We start from the raw sequence: 15,283 nt of genomic DNA, 5'->3' as shown, positions 1-15,283 counted from the left end.
CCACTTGCCAGTGGGGCGCAGACCTTAGCACTGCTGAGGAGGCAGGAGGGGTTCCCACCACCACCGCTGTACTGGCAGCCATCAGCCTGGCTTGTGGCTGAGCAGAGCTCCACCCTGTGAGAGCGCACTGACCACCAGGGGGCAGTTCCTGCATTGGGCGTCTGCCCCCTGGTGCTCAGTGTGTGTCATAGTGACCAGTCAATCCCAGTCTTTCTGCTGTTAGGGTCAGTTTGCATATTACCCTTTACTATATAGGATAGAGGGCTGGTGCATGGGTGGGGGCCGGCTGGTTTGCCCTGAATGGTGTCCCAGATAAGGGTGGGGGTTCTGCTTGGGTGCCTGGCCAGCCTGGATGACGGGCTGATGGCTGTTTGCATCTGGTCGCACCCCCTTCAGGGTGGGAGTCCCCACTGGGGTGCCTGGCCAGCCTGGATGAGGGGCTGATGGCTGTTTGCAGCTGGTCACACCCCCTTCAGGGTGGGGGTCCCCACTGGGGTGCCTGGCCAGTCTGGGTGAGGGCCTGAGGGCCGTTTTCAGGCTGGTGGGCAACTGAAGCTCCCAGCCTCTCCTTTTTTTCTTTTTTTTTTTAAATTCTGGGATTTATTTACCTTCTATAGCTGTCACTGGAGCTGAGAGCCGGCTCCAGCTCTGAGGCCCGGCTCCAGCTCTGAGGCTTGGCTGGCTGAAAGCAGGTATCTGGGTTTGTTTAGCTTCTATAATTGAAACATTGTTGCCGTCACTGCCACTCTAAGCTCTGAAGCCGAAGCTGGCTGAAAGCAGGTATCTGGAGCTTGTTTAGCTTCTATAATTGCAACTTTGTTGCTTAGAGTGGAGCTTAGAGCAGGCCGAGGCAGGCGGGGAACCTGGCTTCCTCCATCACTGGAGCAAGCAAGCCTCCTATTGGCTTCAGCTGCGTGGCTGCTGGCCGCCATCTTTGTTGGCAGTTAATTTGCATATCCTGCTGATTAGCCAATGGGAAGCCTAGCAGAGGTATGGTTAATTACCATGTTTGTCTATTATTAGATAGGATAGAATAAACTTGCTTAATTAGACCTGCTTTCTGACTTAGCTAGACTTTTTCCAGCCAGTGAAGCACCCCAACTTCTCTTTCAGGTAATTGTCAGAAACACAGCAGAAAATATCAACATGAAGCAGATTATTATTGTAGATCATGCAGGGAGAACAAATGGTAAAATATTTAACTGCAGCAGTGTTTGACTATATTCTGTGCAGTGAAAAAACCTGAAGTCATTTTCAAGGTCTATTATTTCTTACTTCTTTTCAGTTGGGTCGAGTTTCTAAACTTTCTAAATCTCCGTTTTCCAGCTAATGAAAAGAAAATAGGATTCTACCAAGTCTCCTATCTACCTACTCCAGGACTTCTGTGAGGATCAAAAGAGATGAGGCATGTGAAAACGCTTCATAGACATTTGGTTAAAGTGTAAAATGTTTTCACCTGGCTATAAAGCAAGTCATGTTCCTGGGCTGAAGAAACTCCAAGTAGGCTAGTGGCTAGGGAGAGGAAACTGGGTGTTGCTACATGACATCATTACCCAGCGCCCACAGCCACTGTTTCTGGGCTGGGCTGTGGGCCACATTTTGCACCATGGGGTCTTGGCAGCATTGGCTGCAATTTGGTGGGCTGTTGCTCCAGGGTGGTGGTGGGGCCTGTGTCCCACTTGGGGGAAACTGAGTGTTGCTTTGTCAGCACCAGGTCCAGGGTGCTGTTTCTTTGTAAATGGCCAGTACATGTCACAGCAGCTCCTGCATTGAGCATCTTCCCCCTGGTGGTCAGTGTGTGTCATAGCAACCAGTCGGACGGTTGGAGGGACACTTATATATGTATAGACATCCAGTGCCAGTTTGTTGAAAATAAAGCTGAGAGTTGTGTTTTGGGAGGTGGTGAGGAGGGTTTGGGAATTTTGTGATGAGGATGTAGAAAGCACAGGAGGTACTTGAATATTTTTAGAGTTTTAAAAACTTTCTCAAACCAAACCTGCCAAATGGATTCAGTGTGGACCTGAAGAAATGGATTCTGAAGACCTTCTTTTCAAAAGGGTGAGGACTTTCCTTTGTTTAAACTTTTTGTCAGTGACTGGCACGCATTGCATGCAACAGAAGTCAGTGATTCTCAAAGTGTGGTCTGGGGACCCTTTTGGGAGGTCTGTAAGGTCAAACTATTTTCAAAATGATACCAAGATGGTATTTGCCTTTTTCAACCTTATTGTCTCATAAAACACAAAAAGTTTATTGATGTGATTTTAGATTTCACATTGCAACTAACACTTAAGAATTATTATTGTTGAATTTTGGTATAAAATCAAAGAATGTATACAATTATCTGAAAAGGCTGTAAAAAACATATTATTCCCTTTTCCAAATACTTATCTGTGTAGGGCCAGGTTTTCTTCATATGCTTCAACCAAAACAACAGATTGTAATAGACTGAATACAGAAATATATCTAAGAACTCAAATATGTTCTATTAAGAGATTTGCTAACTTGCCGACGTATGCCATTCTTCTATTTTTTTTTGTTTGTTTGTTTTGGAATGGAAAATAAACTTTTAAAGAAAAAATAAAATTATGTTATTTAGGTTAAAATTAGTGATGGATTTATTTATTACTATTTTAAAATAAACATTTTTAAGTTAACCAGTTTTATTTTCTAATATGGTGAGTATCTAGAGATATAACCTACTTAAACCAACAGTCTGGAGTGTCCTCAGTAATCAACACAAGTATAAGTTGGAGAACTGCTGAACAATTATTTTAATATTTTTATGAGAATGACGATGACGAAAATCATAGCTTTATCTTAGTATTTGTAAGACTCTTTTTAGAGCATACCTTTTTAGAAAAATATGTTTTTATTGATTTCAGAGAGGAAAAGAGAGGGAGAGACAGACAGAAACATCAATGATAAGAGAGAATTATCGATTGGCTGCCTTCTGCATGTCCCTTACTGGGGATTGAGCCAAAGGAGAATTGAACTGTGACTTCCTGGTTCATAGGTTGATGCCCAACCACTGAGCGACTGTGGCTGGGAGAGCATATCTTTTTGTTGTTAATCCTCACCTGAGGATATTTTCCCACTGATTTTTAGAAAGAGTGGAAGGGAGGGGGAGAGACAGAGAGAGAGAAACAGACATTGATTGGGTGCCTTCTACATGCTCCCCAATCAGGGCGGAGGATCGAGCCTGCAACCGAGGTACGTGCCCTTGACCAGAATCGAACCCGGGACCCTTCAGTCCATGGGCCGATGCTTTATCTGCGGAGCCAAACTGGCTAGGGCCAGGCGAGCATATCTTAATGTTAATTCATTTCCTAGAAAGCCCAGGGGCTAGTCAATTGACAACCAGTTTAATGCTGTTTCTGTATTTCGTGGTACAACATGAGACAGCTCAGGACCAACTGGGTAATTTAATATTACAGGGTCACAGGGCCAACGCTGATCTAATCAGCGGATGACTGTTGAGTTGGCTTACTTGGATGAATACAACATGGATGAATACAAATATGTTTTCATTTTAATTTGGGCTATAAATAAACGTGAAAGTTAAGTGTACTTTGTTCCTGATCCCAAAAGACCTAGATGTTTCTGGGAAATGCTGTCTGGGAGATCTTGGCAGTACATCTGTCTCGGGAATTAATATGGCAACCCCACAGCTAAACTATGGATTCCATACTACTTGCCAAAATACATGTTGAAGACTGCAAAGATCTGATTGAAAGTCCTGATTTCCAAGCCCCGAGGTGGAAAGGAACAGAGTGTATCTTGTCTTTGACTTGTCAACTTAAAAATGAGAAGGTAGAAAGGTGCCAATGTGCTTGGAGGCGCAGTAAAAATGTGATTTCAGATCTAACACTCTTGGCTGTGTTCCTCTACCCTGGCCCTGCTCACAAATGAAGGTGAGCGCAAATTCTTATCTTCTGGAGGAAGGGAGTAGAGTTAGGAAGCCACCCTCTCAGGAGCATTTGTGGCTTTCTCAGTTCAGGGTCCGGACAGTTGTGCACACAAGTAAGTTTTCTATCTTTTAGGTATTTGTGACGGCATAGAACAGCAGAAAATGCTGTTTTTCACAATAGCAGGATCCGTAATGTTATAGAATGGAGTACCTTGGAGACCACTCTTTGTGTTAGCCCTAAGGATAATTTGCTGAAATAAAGCGGAGAGGGGGGAATGAGATGAACGATATACCAATGCTTTTAGCCGTTAAATCATTTAGCAATGAAAAAAAAAATTACATACAGAAAAGAGAAAATCCCATCTCAGTATATCCCTTGTTTTTATTTTAAAGGAGGAAGAGAAGTGGGGGAGGAAACCCAACACTGGGGCTGTAATTGGCGGGCAGCGGCCTCATATACCTGCTCACGGCATCTGAGCCCCATACTTGGCTCATCTCATTTACTGTCATCTTATTTTAAAATGCCACTGAGTTTAAGTGTAGCACCAAGTGATGCACTGCAATAAAGATGCACAGGGGTTAAATTAAAAGTGGGGGAAATAACGTGGCCAAAGAAACTGGAAGCAGATCAGCTCGCAGGTTTTGTTTGGACCTCTGCTTTTCTAGAGGAATTAGAATTCTTTGTTGCAGTTCTTTCTTATTTGACTGATGCATTTTGCTTAAAATAGGCCCTAGTATTCTATTCCTGATATGAACCATAGTAGATTATTTTGCTATAATTATATTTCATTAATAAAAAATGATAAAAATATGAACTATCTAATTAAGAGATCAGCCTATATAATCTAGAAAGAATGACTTTTTATAATCTTATAAAATTACAAAGTGATTAGTTTCTTTGTACAATTAATCAACAGGATCCCACCTCTCCTGTTGGTTAAAAATAGCTAAGCTCTCTGTTACATCTAGGAATATTACCCAAAATATACGTCAATTGTGTTTCATCACTCCTCCATTCAAAGAGGTTACTTCGCAATGTGTAATTGTCTTTATGATCATATTATCAAGCCATAGATTTTAAAATACATGATACATATTTGGGGGTCAAAATGTTCCTAAGCCCGGCTGGTGTGCTCAGTGGTTGAGCGTCAACTCATGAACCAGGAGGTCACAGTTCGATTCCCAGTCAGGACATATGCCCGGGTTTCAGGCTCAGTCCCAGTAAGGGGCACGCAGGAGGCAGCCAATCAATGAGTCTCTCTCATCATTGCTCTCTCTCTCTCTCTCTCTCTCTCTCTCTTCCTCCACTTCCTCTCTGAAATCAATAATAATTAAAAAAGGTTCCTGAAAGGCCATCCTTTTGGTTTGGAAAGTGCAATTATTCCTGTGTGTGCAAAACTGCATAAATGCCTACAACTGAAATAAATTAGGCAGTCATCAGCTACTAAAAGTTCATTTTTAGGGCTCAAACAAATCAGCACAGCCCCAGTTGGCTAGTGGCATGATGTCATAATTTCCAGGGCTAATTCTATACCAGAACTGATTGCAAATTTCCTATGGAAAGAGAGAAAGAGGACAAGGCTGAAACTTGTATTAAATGCCTACCTGGACCTTACACTCCTACCAACAGATTTTTATTATTGAAGCTGCCTAAACTCGAAACAGAATGACTGTATTGAATAGATGGGAGGTGGGGAAGGGGGGAGAGGGGCATGTATTTAGAGAAAAAAATGCTTCACTTTCAGCCACTTCTATTTTTGTGAATTAAACAGGCAAGTCCTTGGTGCAGGACAAAGTAGCCATGTTGTGACTGGCTGAAATCTTTGTCAAGTGTTCCCAGGGGAAGTGGTCCACAAGAAAAAGACACACCATAATCCTTTTTTTTTTTTTAAAGGTATAGTTTGAGAATTATGTCTGTGGGATAGGTATGAGATGGCAGTTTAATGTTACTCAAAATTAATTTAATTTCCACAAGCCATCTATAAAACCTAAAGTACAGATTGTAGAAACAAATACTATTTTATCAAAGCCCAAGTATAACTCTTGTGTGAAACAGTGTAATGGGGCATTTTAAATGCTTAGCTGAGAAAAATATCTGCGCTTGTTCGTATCTCTAGGAAAAGACACGACTGGCCATTTTTCTTTAAAATGGGTTATTATGTTGTTAACAAACAAAAGTTATGGCAATAGGGGAGATTTTCAGATTTATTATGCATTTATTTAAACTGAGTCTGTGTAATGTAGAAGAAAACTAGGTTTAATATCAGATTTAGAATAATGCTTTCTAATAATTTCTGAACAGGTTATTTTTCTACTTCATTTGTAGTCAGCAAGCCCTTTTGAAAATTTAAGATATTTTCATTAATTTTTTATTATTATCCAGTTCAGATTACTGACCATTCTTTTCATAATTTTACCTCTTCAGTAAAATTATTGGGCTTCTCTGCAGGGCTAATTTGCATTGGGGTTTTGAAGAGTCAGAGGTGGGAGTATAGAAGAGAAGAAGTTTGTGGAAATAGTGTCTATAATACCTTTCTTGGTGCTTGTCAACATTGCAAAGTGGGGGGTCTTGTTTCTATTTCTAGTTTTGGGAAAAAATGGAGAATGCAGAGCAAAATTTCCCACATAATATCAGGCCAGGTCCATAATTTGTTGAAGAAGAGAAGGCTCTTGCACCTTATTCTAAGGACTGGAGTCAATTAATTGGGTCTGCAATTAGCCTCTCTGGTTGCAATCAATTACAAGTGCAATTTCTGTGTGTGAGCTAATTTTGTGTGCAAAAGTAGTCCCACCAAAACAAAAGCCCAAGTTAAAATAGAATTCAGATCTGTCTTGCTTCACATCCTAAAAAAAACCTAATTTTTTCTATGAGTCATAAAGACCAAAAGTAAAAGGCCCAGTATAACTCAAGAATTTTTAAAACTTTTCTACAAATACTTAGGAATATAAGTATTTGAGAATCTAGGAACGTTTGCATTATTTTATTATTATGAATATTTTACTAATTTAAAATAAAATCTTAATTATATTTATATTATAATTTTTTTGCTTTTAATGTTATATATATATATATATATATATATATATATATATATATATTATACATAGTGTATGGTTCTATACTACACATAAGTATACAAACAAATATACTCACCCAGGAGCATAAATAAATTGTGATTCTGAGTTCTATTACAATAGATCACTTAGTGCATTGCTCTACTTGAAAGGCCTCAACAAAGAGCTAATATGTAATATGAAGATTCCATGAATTTTACTATTTGTCAAAACTCTACCAAGTCAGCTCGGCCTCACCAAAACAATTTAACACACCAGGTAGATAAAAAGCAAAACAAAACAAACAAGCCAGCAAACAAATCCCAAACATTTTGACAGCGGTTCATGTTTTAAAAGAACTTCCAATGCAAATTTCTCATGTCATTTTGGCATACCTATTTTACACCGTGTTGTAGACAACAGCTTTTAAGTTCCCCAATTCATAAATGTAATTAAATAATTACATTAGTGCTAATTAACATGAAACTGCAGATTATTTAAGCGCAAAAAACACTATTCAACTTCTTAATTATTCTTGTTCACACAGCATTTCCTTTTGCTCAGGCGCCCTAGGTGCAAATAAAGCATCCCATCTGCTCGTAATTAGAACTAAATAATTTCAGAGAATGTAGCTTATCATTTTGACTGCACATTTGATTAAAAACAGTGTACAAGCAATATCCCGGCTTATTGGCATAACAGCAACAACACACACAAGCCTGTGTTCTCCTATCATTAAAGAAGATAGGAAACATTATCTGTTATTTCAGGGGGAAAAATACAACTTTTTAGTTCATTTCATACAGATGAAAGCGAATTACAGCAAATCACCTCTCCACTGAATAGCAGCCCCCACATAATGACTTTATTTGCTTAATCCCCAAATTAAACGCCGTTTCGAGCGAGGGCCCTGTGTTATTACTCTCATCATGTCGAGAACATTTTCCTGCCGAGACCAATTTGAATAAAACAAGGGGCCTTCCTTGAACTCAATCAAGGAGCCATAATGTGGTGGGTAATAGAGGTTGCTGATAGATTTGCAGGCAAAAGTGTTATACCTAATGATGGGATATGGATAATAGTCCTCCTGGAGGTCCTGATGCGATTCCAGTTGGCTGCCAGATGCTAAAAATCAAGAAGAGCATTGATCAGTGACAGGAAGCTGTAGTGGATTCATCTAGTCAAACTTCAGCTGTGTTTCCACTGTACAGTTAAGCCAGGCATAAATTATATTAATTGATTTAATTACATACTTAAAACATCTTCCCCAATTAATTTAATTAGGTGGCTACATGATGCTACTGGCAGGGGAAGATTAGAGGCAGCTCACTTAATTAACAGAATATGAATGAAAAAAAAGAGAAAGCAAACATAAATGAAATTGTGAGCACTAATTAAAAGGCTGTCTGCAAACTTAAATACTTTCTGACAAAGTGGTGACAGCAATGTAGACAAGACAGGATTTTTTCCCCTAGCAAATTAAAGTGCCAGAAGGTATATACAGGGAGAAAAGGTAATGCAGTTACACCATTGATTTCCTGACAGAACTACCATAGTCAAAGTGAAGGGACATTTTTCCTATAGAAAAATTGCAGCAGGTCTTGCAGATTCCTGGTGAGGACTAAAATATGATGCATGGTACAAACAAACGTAGGGTTTGTGCATCGCACATGGAGGAGAGTGGAAGGTGAGGGAGGCGGAGGGGGAGGGTCGTTGGAGAGAGAAAGGACAGATAAAGAGACAACTTATGGCAATCGTTCAAGCAAGAAATGTTTAGAAAAAGAGTCTGCCTTAACAGCTGGCAGCCTTGTGTACCTTGGCTCGAATGCGGAAATTCTGCAGGTGTCTCTCACGTGACTCCTTCAGGATCTTCATCAGTCGTGTCTTATGGCAATGTAAGAGCCACGCGATGGCAATCACACCCGACGCCCACTTCTGCTGGCGGAAAACGTGGAAGTATTTTCTTGCTTTGTAGCATTTCCATGTGGCTTGGATCTTGCTGGCAGCATTTAACTTCCCACCTTGCCCTTTGTATCTCTGGCCAGGAACAGTTAACATCTTTTGGATGGGAAGAGGGTTCTCTACCACTGAGAGGAGGTCATTTCTGGTAAGTTTATTCTTCAGCTCAAACTCTGGAAGGAGGTCTACCAAACTGTTCCCTTTGATTTTGACTTCCGGTATTGCATATTCCCTGAGGAACTTCTCGATGTGTTCCAAGAGAGAGAGAATACTTCCCCAGGATAAAATAAAATGTGACTTGAATGCTATGAAGTCTGGGGCTGTGTTGTCTATGACGCCATCATGAATAAAAAAGTCGTGATCCCACGGTGATTTCAGAGCTCTGGAAGGTGGTGTGAGTTTCAAACTCTGTGGAGAGATAATGTCAGAGATGAAAAAGAATTATGATCTACCTTAAAGGAGTGGTCAAGAAACACACAATCACATTATCATCTACTACTCGATGGAAGGAAAATATAGATCCTAGTTTTGATTTAATACCTATATGCCATAATATGAAAGTCTGGCCAGTATCTATCATAAAACTCATTACCAAAAGAATATTTTAGAGGTTGCTCAAAGCTATTATCATTTTTAATAAAAGTGTTATTTAATTGCTCGAAACTGATCACATACAAGTTGTGCTTTTAGTTCACTTTGATGTGGCCAACTGACCCTGTAATCGCTGTGATTTACTTTTCACGTACGCATGGATGGAAGCAAATCACTGCTTTCTTGTTCATATGTTATCCACCACCGAGAGAAGGTCATTATTTGTTTGTTAACCTCACCTGAGGATATTTTTTTCCATTGATTTTTTTTTAGAGAGAGTAGAAGGAAGTGATGGAGGGGGAGAGAGTGAAACATTGATGTGAGAGAGACACAGTGATTGGTTGCTGCTTGTACATGCCCTGACTGGGGCTTGGGATCGAACCTGCAATCCAGGTACATTCCCTTGACTGGGAATCAAACACGAAACCCTCTGGGGTGCTGGCTAGCGCTCTAACCACTTAGCAACACTAGCCAAGGCTCTTTGCTATCTTTATGATAATTTCAAATATGCTCATCAAAGATTTCCTGTCTATTCTGACATCTAACAGGTCTTCACTTTCTGATGTTTTGAAATTCTGCCACCTTCTCTTAATATCTAGGAGTGATTTTATAAGGAGCATTATGTTGTCTGTTATCACCATGGCCACTTTCTAGGTTCTTCTTGACATATGTTCTTTTATTCTTAAATCTGGTATCTTCTTAGGGATATATCTGGCGCTATCCTCAGGTAGAATCTGAAATGACCTAACAAATAAAACCAAGGAAGCATTTGCTTCATTTTGTTCCTATCTATACTGATTGAATTTTAAGTCATGAAAAATACTACTTTTGTTTTTAAATGCTGAGATGGGTTCTCTAAGAGTGGGATGATGGGCAGTTTTTTCTTCTTTATTCTTTTCTGTATGAAAATAACTGAGTAAATGCTATTTAAACAATAAAATCAGAAGTGGCTTGGATTACAATAACAATATATGTTACACACATTAATAAATGAATTCAGCAATGTAGCAGGATACAAAATTAACACCCGGAAATCTATGGCATTTTTGTACACCAATAGTGAACTTACAGAAAGAGAGATTAAAAAAACAATCCCATTTACCATCGCACCAAAAAGATTAAGATACCTAGGAATAAACTTAACTAAGGAGGTAAAAGACCTGTACTCAGAAAACTACAGGACACTGAAAAAAGAGATAGAGGAAGACATAAACAGATGGAAGAAAATACCGTATTCATGGATTGGTCATCATCAACATCATCAAAATGTCCATACTACCCAAAGCAATCTATAGATTCAATGCAATCCTCATTAAATTACCAATGGCATATTTCACAGACCTAGAACGAACTTTCCAAAAATTCATCTGGAATTTAAAAAAAGACCCCGAATAGCTGCAGCAATCCAGAGAAAGAACAAAGTAGGAGGGATCTCAATACCGGATATCAAGCTGTATTACAAAGTCACTGTTCTCAAAACTGCCTGGTACTGGCACAAGAACAGACATATAGATCAATGGAATAGGATAGAGAACCCAGAAATCAACCCAAACCACTGTGTCAATTAATATTTGACAAAGGAAGCAAGAGAATACAATGTAGTCAAGATATTCTCTTCAATAAATGGTGTTGGAAAAATTGAACAGATACATGCAAAAAGAAAAGAAAAGAAAGAAAGAAAGGAAGGAAGGAAGGAAGGAAGGAAGGAAGGAAGGAAGGAAGGAAGGAAGAAACTAGACCACCAACTTACACCATACACAAAAATAAACTCAAAATTGATAAAGGACTTAAACGTAAGACAGGAAACCATAAAAATCTTAGAGGAATCCACAGGCAGCAACATCTCAGACATATGCCGAAGGAATCCTTCACCGATACAGCTCCTAGGCCTGCAGTGGTCGGCAAACTCATTAGTCAACAAAGCCAAATACCAACAGTACGACGATTGAAGTTTCTTTTGAGAGCCATATTTTTTAAACTTAAATTATATAGGTAGGTACATTGTTATTAACTTAATTAGGGTACTCCTAAGGCTTAGGAAGAGCCACACTCAAGGGGCCAAAGAGCCACATGTGGCTTGCGAGCCGCAGTTTGCCGACCACGGTCCTAGGGCAATGGAAACTAAAGAGAAAATAAACAAATGGGACTACATCAAAATAAAAAGCTTCTGCACAGCAAAAGAAACCATCAACAAAACAAGAAGAAAGCGCACTGCATGGGAGAACATATTTGCCAATGTTATCTCCGATAAGGGTTTAATCCAGGGGTGGGCAAACTTTTTGACTCGAGGGCCACAATGGATTCTTAAACTGGACCGGAGGGCCGGAACAAAAGCATGGATGGATTGTTTGTGTGAACTAATATAAATTCAAAGTAAACATCATTACATAAAAGGGTACGGTCTTTTTTTTTTTTTAGTTTTAGTCATTTCAAACGGGCCGGATCCGGCCCGCGGGCCGTAGTTTGCCCACGGCTGATTTAATCTCTAACATTTACAGGGAACTCATACAACTTAACAAAAGGAAGATAAACAATCCAATCAAAAAGTGGGCAAGGGACCTAAATACGTAGATACTTTTCGAAAGAGGATATACAGAAGACCATGAGACATATGAAAACATGCTCAAAGTCACTAATCATCTGAGAGATGCAAATAAAAACGACAATGAGGTACCATCTCACACCTGTCAGAATAGCTATCATCAACAAATCAACAAATGACAAGTGCTGGTGAGGATGCGGAGAAAAAGGAACACTCATGCACTGCTGGTGGGGATGCAGACTATTGCAGCCATTGTGGAGAACTGTATGGAGTTTCCTCAAAAAACTAAAAATGGAACTCCCATTTGACCCAGTGATTCCACTTCTAGGAATATATTCCAAGAAACTAGAAACACCAATCAGAAAGGATATATGCACCCGTGTTCATAACTGCACAATTTACAATGGCTAAGATTTGGAAATAGCCTAAGTGCCCATCAGCATAAATCTGTGGTACATCTACACAATGGAATACTATGCTGCTGTAAAAAGGAACTCCTACCATTTGCAACATCATGGATAGACCTGGAAAGCATAATGCTAAGCGAAATAAGTCAGTCAGAGAAAGATAAATATCACATGATCTCACTCATTTGTGGAATATAATGAGCAACATAAACTGATGAACAGAAACAGATCCAGAGACAGAGCTGCATCGATCAGACTGTCAAACCTCAGAGGGAAGGCAGGGGAGGGTGGGGGCAAGGAGGAGAGATCTACCAAAGGACTTGTATGCATGCATATAAGCATAACCAATGGACACAGACACTAGGGGGGTGAGGGCATGAGCAGGGAGGTGAGGGGGCAATGGGGGGTTAAGGACACATATGTAATACATTAATCAATAAAGGAAAAAAAGAAAAAGAAAGAAAAGGAATTTTTGTTATGTCCACATCCACTGTGAAACCATTACATTTCATTACTGAAACCTGTTGCACTGAAAAAACAGACACTCTGCCTACTGTCCAAATGTTCCTAATGACCTAGGGCAGTGGTTGGCAAACTGTGGCTCGCGAGCCACATGCGGCTCTTTGGCCCCTTGAATGTGGCTCTTCCACAAAATGCCCACTTCTGCGCATGGGCCACGAAGTTTCAATCGCACTGTACGTGCGCACCTGCATGTGGTATTTTGTGGAAGAGCCACACTCAAGGGGCCAAAGAGCCGCATGTGGCTCGGGAGCCACAGTTTACCGACCACTGGTAGGGGGTGAGGGCACATAGATATTTTAGGCCCTGCCTTCTTTGTGGTAAGCAGGTATCAACTCACTGTGCTGACTGCTTCTTGCTTAGGGATTTAAGGAACAGATTGTCCTCAATATGGCAATATTTTCAGATGTATAAACTCATCTTTACCAAATTGTAAAATGATGCTGCTCTCTGCATTTTGAAGAACTCAAAAAAAAAAGGACCCAGTTAATGTATCAGTAACTATTATGCCACAGCTCCGTGCTGAGTATCACTATGTTAGAGGCTACTCATGCTCTACTCTTATATTTAAAATGTCATCTGATACTAACAAATTCAAGGCAGAAAGCTATCAAAGAGAAAAGCAAGCCAAGTGATATAGTCACAATAAAATACAATAAGGAGGATTCCAAAATGGTGATGGAGCAAGTGGAAGCTACACTGACACGCTCCCAGGACAAAACTGGAATTACAATTAAAATACAGAAAAACCACCTGAATAATCAACTGAAGACAAGCTGGAGACAACCCTGATAACCAAGGACAGAAGGGGAGACTGCATAGAGTCTGGTAAGAGGTACAGAGGTGCACAAGGGTTGGCTGGGATCCCAAAGACAGCAGCTGAAGATCCAGAGAGATATCTCAGCTCTATGGCATTTCCACTGAGAATTCTGAGGTATAAACTCCAAGCTTGGCCTCCCAGCCCAGTGCACCGGAACTGAGAAAGGTGCCCACAAAACATCTGGTTGTGAAAAGCAGCAAGGTTGCTGTCTGCCTGGGAGAGATGGCTGGAAATACAGGTACCTCCTTAAAGGGCCAATGCACAAAATTTCATGTGCAACCAACCACTCACGTTGGGCTCTAGCAGGGTGAGACTGGAATTGTGTGAACAGAAGACAGGGTTGGGGGCTCCAGGGTTAGACCTCAGAAGGCAGACACTCCGGTTTCCTGTGCTGAGCCATTCCCTCATACTGAAGAGGACACCTTTCTCTGGCATACCTTTACCATCCAGGCAGCTTTTGCCTGGGGAGGGAATCAATTGCGCCACCCTATTGGAAAACCGCTTGCCCCACCTTGTGGAGTTTCTGAGGCCCATTAAGAAACTGAGAATAACAATCAGCCTGCAGGCAGAAGCAATTGTCCCACCTTATTGGAAAACCTCTTGCCCCACCCTGTGGTCAAAAGCCTGAAGCTAATCCAAACTGAATAATAACCAGACTGCAAGCAGAGGTGGGTCTTTGGAGGCTTTGAGTCTTTGCCTCATCTCCTTTTGGTCTCAAGGCTAGGAAAAGCAGACCTTGGTGTACATCTTGGTCCTTTCCAAATGCACCCAGCCCCAGCAGAGGAAGCCACAAGCTGTGAATCACTAATAGTTCCAAACAGGGTTTCAAACAGCATTTGACATTGTCCTGCATTAGAGATTGAGAGCTACTTAATACGTAGACACAAACCCAAACAGGCAGCCCATTAAAATGGGGAAATAAAAAAAAGCTCCAAATGGAAGAATAAGAGAATTCTCCAGAAGAGATAAATGAAATGGAGATAATAAATTTATCAGATAGAGTTCAGAATAATGATGGAAAGGATGCATGAGAAAATACATAGTAACTATGAAATAAGGAATGACATAGTATTAATAAAGAACACATTGGAAGGAATACAGAGCAGATTAGGGGAAGCTGAAGATTGGATCAGTGAATTAGAAGACAGGGTAGAAAAAAAACCCACTCAATCAGAGAACCAAAAAGAAAAAAAAATTAAAAAACAGGAGGACAGCTTAAGAGAGCTGTGGAATAACATGAAGTGTAACAATATTTGCATTATAGGAATACCAGAAGGTGAAGAAAGTGAACAAGAGATAGAGAACCTGTTTGAAGAAATAATGGCAGAAAGCTTTCCTAACCTGGTGAAGGAAAAAGTCACACAAATTCAGGAAGCACAGAGAGTCCCAAGCAAGAAGAACCTAAACAGGTCCACACCCAGACACATCATAATTAAAATGCCAAAAATTAAAGACAAAGAATCCTAAAGGCAGCAAGAGAAAAG

At 40.3% G+C, this 15,283-nt stretch overlaps 1 protein-coding gene across 1 annotated transcript in view; it reads right to left on the bottom strand.

The window, feature by feature from the left end:
* Window positions 1-14,234, bottom strand: part of IQCH (IQ motif containing H) — a 105,795-nt gene extending 91,561 nt beyond the window's left edge. The window contains exons 1-3 of the mRNA XM_036352386.1: window positions 14,091-14,234; window positions 8,777-9,328; window positions 8,020-8,086 (exon numbers count right to left, since the gene is read on the bottom strand). Coding sequence (XP_036208279.1) covers window positions 8,020-8,086; window positions 8,777-9,328; window positions 14,091-14,234 — 763 coding nt within the window. The remainder of the gene's footprint in view (window positions 1-8,019; window positions 8,087-8,776; window positions 9,329-14,090) is intronic.
* Window positions 14,235-15,283: the final 1,049 nt, after the last annotated feature.

This window comes from Myotis myotis, unplaced genomic scaffold (assembly GCF_014108235.1).
Source record: "Myotis myotis isolate mMyoMyo1 unplaced genomic scaffold, mMyoMyo1.p scaffold_m19_p_1, whole genome shotgun sequence".
Lineage (NCBI taxonomy): Eukaryota > Metazoa > Chordata > Mammalia > Chiroptera > Vespertilionidae > Myotis > Myotis myotis.
Note: the sequence above shows the minus strand (reverse complement) of the source record. Positions and strands in the feature narration are given on the sequence as shown.